Genomic DNA, 14,306 nt, shown 5'->3' with positions numbered 1-14,306 from the left:
GGTGAGCTTCAAGATGATTCATAAGTCTAGTGAAATCATCCTGTCTTCTAAATTGATCATTGATGCATCTGAAATAACACAGATAATGTTTTATTTTCAGTTCAAGTCCAGGTCAATTACATTGTAAAATATATTTCAAAATAAGCCAGAGCTTATCTACCCAGAAACAACCCTTAAAATAAACAAACAACCACAGGAAGAGGAAAGGAGTGTGCCATCATTTTAAAATGTGTTACTTGCTAATGAAGAAAAGGTAAATGTCATTTTGAATTTTTGTCAAAAAAAAATGTAATAAACTCATGTTAAGTACTAGGGAAACAGGTTTCTTTTGAAAACTAAACACACTTAGTAAGACCTACAGAGGTGAAATAAGACCCCCGCCGATTTAGAGAGCATATCAAGGTGACATTTTATTCACAGAAGTGCAATATAATATTAACTAGGCTCATTCTCAACACACTACTGTGCACAGAGCCTCCATGACAAGGAAGATGTTCTGGGCTGTATGGGAATGAATGGCATAGCTCAAGCAGAGCAACTGGAAAGAACCCTGAAGTCAGGGTACAGAAGTGGGGCCAGACTAAGGGAAGAGGCTCAGATACATGGGGTCAAAATCCATCATGGATTTCCAACTGCAACACTTTAGAAAAAAAATTATCCGCAACCCCAATATGATTATTGTGATTTTTGGTATGTACTGATCTAGTCCTCCCTATGATGCTGCTGCTAATAATTATAACAGTTGCCATTTACTGGGTGATTTTGAAACTGCCTTTGCAAAAATTATAGCTGAGAAGATTATAACAGTGAAAGAGATCTGACCTGACTCCATTTTGCATCTAACCTCCAACCTGTTCTTGTCCATTCCTGGGCATAGGCTGAACTAACTTTGGGTAGAACTTGGTTTACAGTTTGACTTTGAAACAAAGACAAGGCCGGGTGTGGTGGTTTATGCTTGTAATCTCAGCACTTTGGGAGGCTGAGGCGGGTAGATTGCTTGAGCCCAGGAGTTCCAGACCAGCCTAGGCAACATGGCAAAACCCCATCTCTACTAAAAACACAAAAAGTAGCCAGGTGTGGTGGCGCATGCCTATGGTCCCAGTTACTTGAAAGGCTGAGGAATTCAAGGCTACTGTAAACCAAGACTGTGCCACTGCGCTCCTGCCTGGGTAACAAAGTGAGTCCCTGTCTCAAAAAAAAGAAGAGAAAAGAAAAAAGAAACAAAGATGATAACACCGCTTTCCCCAAACAGATCCCTTTCTTGCCTGGGGACCAGACTGCCTTTGCAAGACTAACAAATTAGCCACAAGATTAGAAATTATGGTTTAGGAATAACTATTGTGAAACCTAAGGTCAGTGCTTGAGATATTTTATAGACCCTGTCCTTGATGGTTGGCAGCACCCAGTTCGCAGTACCCAGATGGACTAAGTGGCTCATCTGGTCTTGTGGTTTACCTATACAACCAGCTCTTCGTGAATTAAACTCTTTGTCTATTGAAATTCCCGTCTTGATAAATCGGCTCTGTGTAGCCAGTGGGCAAGGAGAACCCATTGGGCAGTTACAATTTCCTTGTACCAGCTAGCATGCCAGGTGAAGTTTTAGGAATATCTTCACTTAACTCTCACAACAAATCTCTGAGGTAGGTATTATGATCTGCATAATACTGATGCAGAAACTAGGCTAAGAGGCTAAATTACATCACACAGGCGATAAGTTTGTCAGCCCAGATATTTCTAACTCAAAGGTTCTGTCCTTCCACTATACTTCGAGACAACCTGGGTGTATTACAGTTACAATAAATATAATTTTACATCCTGAATTTAATTGATTAACTTATTAATATATTCTTCTTACTGATACTTCTTCATGTATCTTAGCACTGCCCATGCGATTATATAAACTTCACAACTGCCAGTTGAATTTCCTGATCTCTACAACTGGACATTCACTTTGTTACTGCTTTTTTCACCATTATAAATAACGTCATAATAAACACTTTTTTGCTCATATGTTCTCTTCAGTATGGATCATTTCCCTAAATGATATTCCAGAATGATAATCATATTCCAGAAGTATGAATGAATATTTTAATGGTCTCTGCCACATATTTCCCAATTGGTTTCCAAGAGGGTAGTACCAATTTACACGATCAGTGGGCAAAGAAGTGTACATAAAGTTTCCCATATGCATGCCAATATGAGCAAACCTATTCTTGCCAAGTCAGTAAATGAAAGCTGGCCTTATTTACATTTCTTTGATTCTAAGGTAGAACATTTTTCCACGTTTATCCACTATACCTCCTCTTCTGGGAACAGTTTGCTCATGACCTTTGCCCATCGATTTTATTTTTCTAGCTGACTCATAAGCTCTTTTTTTTCTTTTTTTGGACACAGTCTCCCTCTGTCACCCAGGCTGCAGTCATTACCGGAGCTCACGGTAAGCTGAGATTGCACCACTGGACTGCAGCCTGGGTGACAGAGGGAGACTGTGTCCAAAAAGGAATTGCAAACAAGAGTCTGGGAAAATGTGACATTATTTGGTCAGGCACCTGCGGTGGGATCAGCCTTGAATGGGAAGGTCAACTCTTTCCTTTGCACTTGGTGGAGACAGGGAAGGGCTGGGGATGGCAGCAGGCGGGTCTGCAGGGAGAAGAGCAAACCTCTGTCTCACAACTTTGATTTTCCCTTGACACACAAGGGGCCGATTTCCCAAATTCTTCCCCATGATACTAGACTTCAGACTGTATATCCAGCAGAAACCATAAAAAGGTTCTGATCCTTGAGCCCTTGGAGGTTATATTCCCTGCTCTTCTGGAACCCTAGCAGCTCCAGCTTCCACCTCTCCTCTCCCTCCCTCCTGTTGTTCTTCACTTTTTATCATGATATCCAGTCCCCAAACCCCTCCAGTCATGGTATGACCCAACCATTTTCCTACAACAGTATTATGTACATGTGTGCCACCTTCGTAACTCACAAAGCATGTCCACCCTTGAACATCATGACAGCCTGGGCTGGAGGACAAGCAGAAACCAAGTCCCAAGGGGATGAGCAGGGACTTGTTCGTAGAGACACCAGGCCCCAGAACTTCAAGTACCCGCCTCTGCTCTACAGACTCTAGCAGGCAGGCTCAGTCACTGCAAGACACCTCTCTCCAGCATCCCCCATTTGTTCCCACACCCTCCCACCCTCCCTACCTCTACCCTCGTAGTCCCAGCCCAGTGGTCCCTTTCTCAGCTTCTGCTGGTGCTGGCGGAGAAAGCACAGGACTTCAGGCTCCACAACCCCCATGCTGTGTGACCCTCAGGCAGGTTATTTTTGCTTCCAAGCCTTTGTATACACTGGGGATTATAACAGAACCTAGGCCTTTGTGTGGTTGTCAGGACAGAGTGAATTCATGCGTGGAAAGGGCTTAGGGCAGCACCTAACTCCAAAGTCAACAAATTTCCGCATAAAACAGGGCGGATGTGTCCTGCTGTAAATACGTGCTATCCCATCACCATTTCTTCATAGTGCTTTTATCTACCTCCAATGGACCCAGCCACAGCTTCTCTCCAAGGACTCTTCTAAGCCATTTGCACATGCTCACATTTCCCCAAAAAGGAACAATTCAAGAAGGAAAAACTTAGTCTCAGAAGCATAAACAACTTCAACTGGTCAAGCATCTGGACCGGGGACACATAGGACACTGGAGAAACATTTTTGACTTCCACGAACAGAGAACAAGGGAGCCTCTACAGGAGCCTGAGCCACACCTACCATGTTTCCATGTTGCTGGGACCTCAGGAAGTCTGAGCACAGCTGTGTTCTCCCAGAAATGAGGACCTAAAGTGCTTGCCTATTCTGATCCCTAAACATCTATAAAACAATTCCTAGACCAACTCTCCCTAGGGAAAGGAAGGGCAACAAAGGAAAGAAGAGGAAAAGCAATCCAGAAACTTCTCATAGTAATCTAAAGTTTATCTGTTTTTGCTTCTGAGACATTCTCCCTCTGCTGCCCAGGCTGTAGTATAGTAGCACAATCTGTATTCACTGCAACTTCCACTTCCGGGGGTTAAGCAATTCTCCTGACTCAGTCTCCTGAGCAGCTGGCATCACAGGCATGTACTACAACACTGGACTAGTTTTTGTTTATTTATTTATTTTAGTATAGACGGAGTTTTGCCATGTTGGCCAGGCTGGTCTCATTTCTGGCCTCAAGTGATTCACTGGCCACGGCCTCCCAAAGTTCTGGGTGACTCAGTTATGAGTCACCATGCCCAGTCTTTCACAGCAATCTAAACTTAAAAAAAATTTTTCTAAGGTTTATTCTTTTGTTTATTTTCCTTTTAAAAGGTTTCCTCTGGGTTTATAGAAAAGCTCCCTTTGGCAATGTCAGTTTCTTCCAGGTGAGCAGTGAGAACACAGAGACTTTGTTTCTTTACTGCTGGAATATTTAGGTCTGTATTTGGGCAAAGAGGAAGGATGTGTGTGGAGCAGCTGTGATAGGCCTCAGCGATGCTGGTGGGGGTTCAAGTGAAAGTGCTGCCTGCTCCCACTTCGGAGGGAAAGCTACGGGGTCCTTCCTGGTGTCTGCCTCAAGACTGAGCAGTCGCAGGGTGACCCTTTGATATCTGCTCCCCTGACAAGGGGAGCCTCATCTAAAGTAGAGGTGGGGAGAGAGGCGAGATGTGATGGACACAGATTTCCAGACCCTTTTAATGGATCCACAGGTTTTGGAGAATCCACACTTCCAAAGTGGCTGAGCTCTGCCCCCATCTTGCTGATACCATTCGTGCTATTATAAATCAAACAGCAACAGAGCGTGATTAAATACAAGGAGCCTGACCACACGTGGGCGAAATCATGGTCTATTATTCCCTCCGAGACCCTCATGTGCAACTGCTACCATTTTTGTGTCTCCTGTATGTGTCCTGATGCTCTCATTCTGAACATCTACAAAAAGCAAAACCGTCGAATCAGCATCATTTTTAGCCCTTAAGAATCACGCTTTAAGATTTCCTATTTGCAAAGAAAATCAAGTCCCTTCTTTTCACTTTTTATAAAAGAGAGCAGTAGTTTTCCTTCCCATTTTTGTCTGATGAAAGCCATCACAGGCAGAGCCAAGAGAGCCACGTTAAGAAACAGGGGTGGGTGTTATGAGAAGCTCCGCATCTAATTATATTTTGCTCTTGCAATTACTTAACACAAACCATGCCTTATACAACCCATGAGACTAAAATAAACTTGTTTCTCTGAACTCTTCTCTTTTAAATCAAATTTCCACGAATCCTCTCAGACCAGCCTTCCTCCTCAAGCCTAGAAAATTCCCCACCGCGCCGGCCCGCTTCTGCCAATCGACTGGGCTTCCTCTTCCCTAAGACACAGAAACCCATGCCAAAAACTCCTCTGGGAGCCCGCGGCTAAATTAACTTGGCACGAGTGTGTTTCACTTCCAACTTGGCGAGGGCGCTGCGGGACCCAGCGCTCTGGCCTCGGCCGGCCCCTCAGTCGCCCGCTTACCCTGCCGGGGCGAGGCGCGCGCGGTGGCCGGGGCGGCGCCGTCCGGGGCGCGGCTGAGGCTGTAGCTGCTGTAGCCGCGGTGCAGCGCGAACTTGCAGACGCTGCGGCCGTGCGCCGTGCAGTTGAAGAGGTAGCAGCCGAGCGCGGCGGCCGGGGGCGCGGGCCGCCGGGGCAGCTCCACCACAGCCACTGAGCAGCGCGGCTCGGAGCAGCAGGCCGCCACGCACTGCCGCCAGCCCCGCACGGCCGCCGGCGCCCGCAGGAAACTGGCGCCCGCCGCCAGGGAGTCCTTGGTGCGGATGATGGCGTCCGGCAAGGCGCTGTAGCCGCCGCCGCCGCCCGGGCCCGGGCAGTCCTCCTGGGGGCCGCCGCCCGCGCGCAGCTCCAGCTCCAGCTCCTGCGGCCGCTCCTGCTGCAGCTGCCGGCGGAACTCCTCCAGCAGCTGCTCCACGCCCGACAGCTGCGCGTGCAGCTCGGACAGCGGCGCCACGGGCGGCCCGGTCGCGCGGCCGCTCGGCAGCCACAGGCAGAGCAGCAGCAGCCCGCGCAGCGCCCGGTGACACGGCAGTCGCCGGCGCACCGATCCCGCGCTCTCCCTGGCGGCGGAGGCCATGGCGGCTGGCAGCCGAGGGCAGCGACCCGAGGCGGGGCCGAGCGCGGAGGAAGACGGGGGCGCGAGCGCTGGCGAGCGCGGTTCCTGGGCCGCTCCTCAGCGGCCGCGGCGGGCTCTAGGCCCGGGCCTCACAGCGTGGCACCCCCGGAACCCAGCTGCTCCTCCGAGGCCGCGGGCGCGCTGGCGCCGGCCTGAACCACAGCGTTAGGAGGCATAGCGGGCCAGCAGCGGCCCTCGCCCTCGCCCTCGCCCTCGCCCTCGCCGGAGGGTACTCGGCGCCCTGCGCCTCTCCGCCCCGGCCCGCGGCGCGCTGCGTGGTGGCGCGTCGGCCTCGGCGCGGATCAGCACCCGGCGTGCGAACAGAGGCTGCTGGGTGGAGCCTTGGTGAGCCCCGCCCCTCTGCGCGGCCCAGCCGCCGACCCCGCGCGTCTGGCGCGGTCTCCTACCGCGCCGGGAGAGCGAGTTCCTGGGAGTGCAGCCTCCGTACAGCTCTGCTCCCGCGCCGCAGCCCAGCCAGGGCAGGGTTCCTGTCTGGGCTCAGCAGGTTTTAGCAACCAACCACACCTGCTCAGGACGCCTGCCCAGCGGTGCCTGGCACTCGGGGGAATCGGAGCAGTGGGAGGGAAGGGCCTCTCTTCAAATCCTTGTGACCCCAGGGACTACTCCAGAGAGGGGGCACGCGCACCTAGGACCACCGCACAGCGTCACCAGCCTTTCGCCTCCCACATCCCTGACTCTTTTCCTTCCGCATCGGATTCCCAAGACGCGCTTCGGTAGTACGAAGTGGGGCGGGGTTAGGGGTGGTGGAGTTGGGGCTGTGTGGGGTGGGGATGGGAAATTCTGAAGGATGTTCATTTAGTCTGTTTAAAAACACAAAAATCAAACCTGGTAGGGTGGTGGTCGCCTGTAAGTCCTGAGGCTGAGTCGAGAGGGTCGCTTGAGCCCAGGAGTTCGAGACTGCAATGAGCTGTGATCACACCATTGCACTCCAGCCTGGGGGACAGAAGAAGACCCTGTCTTTATAGATAAAAATAAAACCCATATAAAGCAGTCGTCACATTCACTCAGATTTCTACAAATATAACTAAAAATCTGAACACAGCCTACATGGGGACCTGGTGAGTAATTTCTACAGCCTGTGACGGAGATCTTGGGAGTTGTGTTTAAATGACATAAGGAATAAGAAAATGTCCAACCTAGTGGGGGCTTCACCTTAGAGTTTTAGACTTCTGTGACCAGTGTCCGCATCGTGTTTATTTCTGAATCAGTTTCTGTTGATTCATTTTCCCTCTGATTATGGATTACATTTTCTTGCTTTTTAGCATGTCTGGATATTTTTGCCTGGATGCTGCACATTGTAAATTGAACATTGTTAAGTGTCTGTATTTTTTTAGGATGGGAAGAATAAATAATTGGATGGGAAAATATCAGTCTCTGCTGCTTTTATTACTTCCTGAGCTGACATTCAGGAACTTATTGCTTGCAGGTCCAGACCAGAGTAGGAGGTAAAATTAAAAAGTAGAAATAGAAAAGAAAGAAAGAAAAAAGCTCAATGTTATTTGCCATTCCATGAAAGAGAAAAATTATGAAGTTTCTGCAGGGGTATATCTGAGTGAGTTTGAGACTGAAAGAAATGGCCTCTTAGCTCTAAAGGTTATGTCTGGACTGTACCGCTTCCGCCTGGAGATTCTTCCACTTGTGGGATACTATCCCACACAGCTGTTGTCACTTTAAGATGACCGTGAACCAACATATAATGCTTTTTATTAATTATTTTTATTTTTAGCCATAGGCCTTGGAGAGCTTGAGCAGGATTGTTATGAGGAGAAACTTTCACTAGTGATGAAAACGGTGACTGAGGTATCATCAAACTCTCCAAGGACTAGTTGTTATATGTTATTGATATAAAAAATAACATATGAAAATATGTATATTAACTAACAATTGTATATGATTTCAAAGTTTGCCACTTTCACACACATTATTTTATGTGGCCTTCACAGACTTGACCACCTCACTCCTGCCTTGGGGACAGTGAAAGAGAAGTCAGTATAGAGTGAGCCTGAGCTCACATGCTCCATGGTTGTGGGGTAGACAGGGGAGACGACAGCATTTCTCAGCGGCATTCATTTGTTTTGTTTTGTTTTTCTTTTCTTTTCTTTTCTTTTTTTGAAAGAGAGTCTTGCTCTGTCACCCAGGTTAGAGTGCGGTGGCCTGATCCTGCCTCACTGCAACCCCCACTTCCCAGGTTCGAGTGATTCTCTTGCCTCAACCTCCTGAGTAGCTGGGATTGCAGATGGCTGCCACCACGCCCAGCTAATTTTTGTATTTTTAGTAGAGATGGGGTTTCACCATGTTGGTTAGGCTGGTCTTGAACTCCTGACCTTGTGATCTGCCCGCCTTGGCCTCCCAAAGTGCTGGGATTACAGGTGTGAGCCACCACGCCCAGCCAGGGGCATTCATTACTAAATCCTTCCAGCACCACCAAAGAAGTTCCTGCATCTGCAACTTTTTTTTCCCAAGGCAGAGAGGCAGCCACTAGCAAAAAGCCCGCAGAAAAACTTCTGAGCTTGTGCTGGCCAGGGAATAGCTCATGTTCCCAACAGCCAGAGTAGAGAAACCTTGTGATTTCTGAGTGTGAGTGTGAGTAGGAAGGGAAAGGATTACAGAGAAGCCCATGAAAATTTTGCAGGTGACGGGTGTGTTCATTATCTTGACTGTGGTGATAGTTTCACTGGTGAATACATAGATCAAAGCTCATAAAATTATACATTTTAAGTGAGTATAGTTTGTTATATTCAATTATATATTAATAAGGCTATTTTAAAAACCAAGTTTTATTGTATTGTATATTATAATTTATCTTCTTATTCTAGTTCTTCTTTCAGTTTGTTTTTTTTTTTCCCAGAAATAAGCTATCTTTGTTTTAAAAGCTGAAACATCAAAATCTTACCAATGGACAGAAGAATTTTTATGTAAGGATGAAAATGTCAGGAATGTGGTCTGGAAAGATGAAGATGTGTTTTTCTTTTATAAGACAGATAATTAAGAATAAGAGTGGATCAAATTGAGATTTGGACTTTGTAGGTCAGTTTATTGAATGTTGGAATGAGATGACACATATCTTGGCTGGGCTGCTGTAACAGAATACCACAGATTGTGAGGCTTATAAACAACAGAAATTTATTCTGCACAATTCTAGAGTCTGGGAAGTTCACGATCATGGTGCTGGCAGACACTGATGTCTGGTGAGGGCCACTTCCTGGTTCATAGACCACAGTCTTCTCGCCGAGTCTTCACCTGGTGGGAGGGATTAGGGAGCTCTCTGAGATCTTTTTTATAAGAATACTAATCCCATTCATGAGGGCCTCACCTTTATGTCCTAATCATCTGCCAAGGTCTCTACCTCCAAATATCATCACATTAGGATTCAACATAGGAATTTTGCGGGATTACAAACTTCCAATCTATAGTAACACCCTAGTGATCATTGTTTTTTGTTGCCTTCCTCTCCCCACTACTTCCCATCTTAAATATTTTTACAGGCATCAAATAAGCTAAGTCAGTGCATGTGAAGTGCTTAGGAGGACATCTAATACATGGTAGAAGCTCAATAAATACTAGTTGTTTTTGTTATTACAACAGAAATGAAGGGCCTTTCCTAAGAGTAGAAGTCATGAAACCACTTGAAGCCTGCATCTCCTTTACAGCATCCTAGCTGAGTGGTTGTTACACTAAGATGCTTCCTTCTCCATACCCCTTTCATGGAGTCTGCTCTGCCCACATCCCTGGAAGGGGCAGCTCCAGTCCCCAGGTGACCACACTCCCTGTTCACTAGGGATGGCATCAAGAATGAATACCTGGCTCAAGCAGATCCAATAGATACTCTCTCCAAGTAATGTAAAAACAGAATTGAGAAACGAAGTGATAAGACAAATTGACTCAACAAACTGATTCGACAAACTGAGTCAAGGAAGGAAGTGTAGCTGGGAACCCAGGTGAGCTCCAGGGGACATGGAATGGGATAGTAGCATAGAGAAGCTGTTCAGCAGAGACGGACAAATGGAACAGTGAAAGCAGCATGTAGAGAAGAGTGCATACGGAGCCCTGATGGTGGTGGGTGAAGACAGGAGTTGCCTAACACTTTCTGGTCTCAAATTTCTCCCGTGAGTACCTATGTGGCCTTCTACCAGGAACTGTTCTGAGTTCTGCACAGTCACTTATTTGTTTAAAACAACAATTAGGCAGCATGTGCTAGTATGACCCCCAATTCACAGGTAGGGAATGCAATACTTTGTTACTGAAATGCCAGGGGATCAGTCTACATCCCGTTGCTTGCAGCAAAGAAAGCCAATCACTGGATTGAGAATTTTTGGGGAGGAAGTCTTTCTTTGGTGCTGCCAAATGAAGGTAAGCGGAGGTAAGTCTCAAATCTCTGACCAACTAAAATTGGGGGTGTACATAGTGGGGAAGGGGTGTAGCTACCCACAGAAAAACATGAATTAAGGAGGGGTAAGAAGAACAATTGGTTGATGGGAAGCAGATGGTTGGTGAGGAAAACAGGAATTATGGAGAGTAAGGAGAGGAGTCTGGTGTCTCCTTATTTGGATGTGGTGATGTGGCGAATTTCACTTCCCCCGTGCTATCTGGAAGTCGAAGGGTTCCTGAAAAAGGAATTCAGATAAGACAAACTTAAGTTTTAAGCATTAAGAAAACTAGGGTCCATTTCTATGTTTAAGAGAAAAAATGGCAAACATCAGTTCTCTGGGGAAATTGAGCTAGTTTCACCTTCACACACCAGAACTTCTTCCATCTTTGGGCAACTCTTACTATTCAGTAAATGTTTTCCTTATATTCAGTTACAATCTGTTTTGTAGCTTCCAAGTATTCGTCCTAGCTTCTTCTCTTGGGACCTCTCAGAGCAATCTATACCTCCTCCCAAGTGGTGGTCCTTTAAATATTTAAAAAATGCCATTGAACCTCAGGCACGTCAGTGCTTAGTATGGCACAGTGTTGAGTGTGGCCCATGACAGCAGTGTCCAACCCCTGCTGACTGTGTGACTTTGGGCAAGTCACCTACCCTCCTGAAGCACCAGATCACCCCTCTGTAATACGGGAATACTTGCCTCACCTTGTTTCCCACAGTGTGGAGGATAAAGTGAAACAGCATGTAAAGCACTTGGCACAATGACAAGTGTGCGCTAGACGCTCCTAAGGGTTGGCTGGGATCATTCTCTCTCAGCTCATTGACATCACATCATGAAGCTTTCAGATCTCGAGTCTGTCATCTAACCTGCTTTCTATCCCAGCTGGCTTTGCTATTGTTGCGTTTTTCAGCTTTACTGAGGTATAACTGACAAAAATTGTAGGCTGGTGCAGTGGTTCATGCCTGTAATCCCAGCAATTTGGGAGGCTGAGGCAGGCGAATCACGAGGTCAGGAGTTCGAGACCAGCCTGGCCAACATGAGAAAAACCCCTCTCTACTAAAAATACAAAAAAAAAAAAAAATTTAACTGGGTGTAGTGGCAAGCACCTGTAATCCCAGCTACTCGGGAGGCTGAGGCAGGAGAATCCCTTGAACCTGGTAGGCAGAGGTTGCAGTGAGCTGAGATCTTGCTGCTGCACCCCTGCCCAGGTGACAGAGTGAGACTCCATCTCAAAAAAAAATTTTTATATATTCAACATATATGACATGATAATTTGACGTAAATATGCATTGTGAATGATTACCACAATCACATTAATGAACATATCCATCACCACACACAGTTACCATTGCGTGTGTTGTGTGTTTGATGAGGGTACCTAAGGTCTACTCTTTCAGCAAATTTTAAGTAAACAATACAGTATTATTAACTATAGTCACCATGCTGTACATTAGATCCAACTTATACAACTTATGACTGAAAGTTTGACCAACTTTAAAGTTTGGCCCTTTGACCAACATCTCCCCCACGCCATGACAACCACCATTCTACTCTCTGCTTCTTTAAGTTTGACTTTTTAGATTCCACATGCAAGAAAAATCATGTAGTATTTGTATTTTGACGTCTAGTTTACTTAAGTAGCATAATGTCCCAACACTCTCCAGATTCACCCATGTTGTCACCAATGGCAGGATTTCCTCCTTTTTATGGTTGAATAATATTCCATTACAAATCTATGTATATTTATACCTATCTACTTATGTGTCTATATCACATTTTCTTAATTGGCCTGTCAATGAACACAGGCTGTTTTCATATCTTGGCTACTGTGAACAGTGCTGCAATAAACATGGGGGTACAGATCTCTCTTGGAGATACTGATTTCATTTCCTTTGGATACATACCCAGAAGTGGGATTGCTGGATCATATGTTAGTTCTGTTTCTAACAGAACTGTTTTCTGTGCTGTTTTCCATAATGGCTATACCCATTACTGTTTCCACTAACAGTGTGCAAGGGTTCCCTTTTCTCCACACACTCACCAACACTTGTGTGGTTTTTTTTTTTTTAATGATCACCATTCTAACAGATGCAAGATGATGTCTCATTGTGATTTTGATTTGTATTTCCTTGATGATTAGTAATGTGGAGCACCTTTTTATGTATTTGTCTTCCATTTGTATGTTTTCTTTGAAAAAAATGTATATTGATGTCCTTTGCCAGCTTTTAAAACTCAGATTTTGTTTTTGTGTATGCTGTTGAGTTGTATGAGTTCTTTCTGTGTTAAAGACCAACATTGGATATTAATTCTTTATTAGATATATGGGTTGCCAATATTTTCCCCCATTCTGCAGGTTGCCTTTTCACTCTGTTGATTATTTCCTTTGTTGTGCAGAAGTTTTTTAGTTTGATATAGTCCCAGTTGTTTATTTTTGCTTTTGTGTGCTTTTGGTGTCATATTAAGAAAATTATTACCAACACCAATGTTAAGAAGCTTTTCCCTATGTTTTCTTCTAGTAGTTTCAGTTTTAGGTCTTAGATTTAAATCTTAATACATTTTGGGTTAATTTTTGTATAGGTTGTAAGATAAAGGTCCAATTTCATTCTCTGGATGTGGTTACCAAGTATTCCCAATACCATTGATTGAAGAGACTATCCTTTCCCTATTGCATATTCTTGACACCCTTGTCAAAGATTAGTTGACCATATATGTGTGAGCTGATTTCTGAGCTCTCTGTTCTGTTCCATTATTGGTATATATGTCTGGCCAAGGACTCTCCCACAGACCTCTTCCCCTCCTCTCCACTTGGCAATTCCCTCTTCAATGAACTTCCCTGTCCTGCAAATACCAGCCACTTTAGCTGCCCCAAGCTTTGATCTCTGTCTTCTATGCCTCTTGAGACCCCTGTGCTCTGCTTGGACTTCAGCTCATAGCACCATGGGGAACTGTCCCCAGGCAGACAGTTGTAGGGCTCCCCATGGGAATTTCCCTTCTCTCAAGGATAACAGTCTTACATGGCCTGTTGTCCACTGCCTGACAATAGTTGCCTACTTTCTTTATTCCTGGGATGCAAGGTGGTTTAACATATGCATAGTAATAAATATGATTCACCACATAAGCAGAATTAAAAGCAAAAACCATTATTATCATCTCAATAGAAGCAGAAGAAGCTTTCAAAAAAATTCAACATCCCTTCGTGGCAAAAACTCTCAACAAACCAGTCACTGAAGGAACATAACTGAAAATAATAAGCACTGTCTATGACAAACCCACGGTTAACATCATACTGAATGGGCAAAAGCTGGAAACATTCTCCTTAAGAACAGGAAAAAGGCAAGAATGCCCACTCTCACCACTTCTATTCAACATAGTACTGGCAGTCCTAGCCAGAGCAATCAGGCAAGAGAAACAAAGATGCGACATCCAAATAGGAAAAGAAGTCAAGCTATCTCTCTTCACTTTCGATATGATCATAACTAGAAAACCTTAAAGACTCTGCCAAAAGGCTCCTAGAACTGATAAATGATTTCAGCAGTTTTAGGATACAAAATCAATGTACAAAAATTAGTTATTCTATATACCAATAATGTTCAAGCTGATGGCCAAATCAAGAATGTAATCCCATTTACAACACACACCTAGGTGCGTGTGCGCACCCCTAGGAATACTTATAACCAAGGAAATGAAAGATCTCTACAGGGTTAACCTCAAACTACTGCTGAAAGAAATCATAGATGACACAAGCAAATAGAAGAACATTCCACACT

General features: G+C 45.3%; 1 protein-coding gene across 1 annotated transcript in view; it reads right to left on the bottom strand.

Annotated features, from left to right (window-relative positions):
• The window catches only part of LRP11 (LDL receptor related protein 11), a 46,579-nt gene extending 39,905 nt beyond the window's left edge, over positions 1-6,674 (bottom strand). The window contains exon 1 of the mRNA XM_032274483.1: positions 5,500-6,674. Coding sequence (XP_032130374.1) covers positions 5,500-6,112 — 613 coding nt within the window. The 5' untranslated portion in view covers positions 6,113-6,674. The remainder of the gene's footprint in view (positions 1-5,499) is intronic.
• Between the last annotated feature and the right edge of the window lie 7,632 nt (positions 6,675-14,306).

Source organism: Sapajus apella, unplaced genomic scaffold (genome assembly GCF_009761245.1).
Source record: "Sapajus apella isolate SASKATOON/1434 unplaced genomic scaffold, GSC_monkey_1.0 scaffold6, whole genome shotgun sequence".
In the NCBI taxonomy this organism is placed as follows: domain Eukaryota; kingdom Metazoa; phylum Chordata; class Mammalia; order Primates; family Cebidae; genus Sapajus; species Sapajus apella.
Note: the sequence above shows the minus strand (reverse complement) of the source record. Positions and strands in the feature narration are given on the sequence as shown.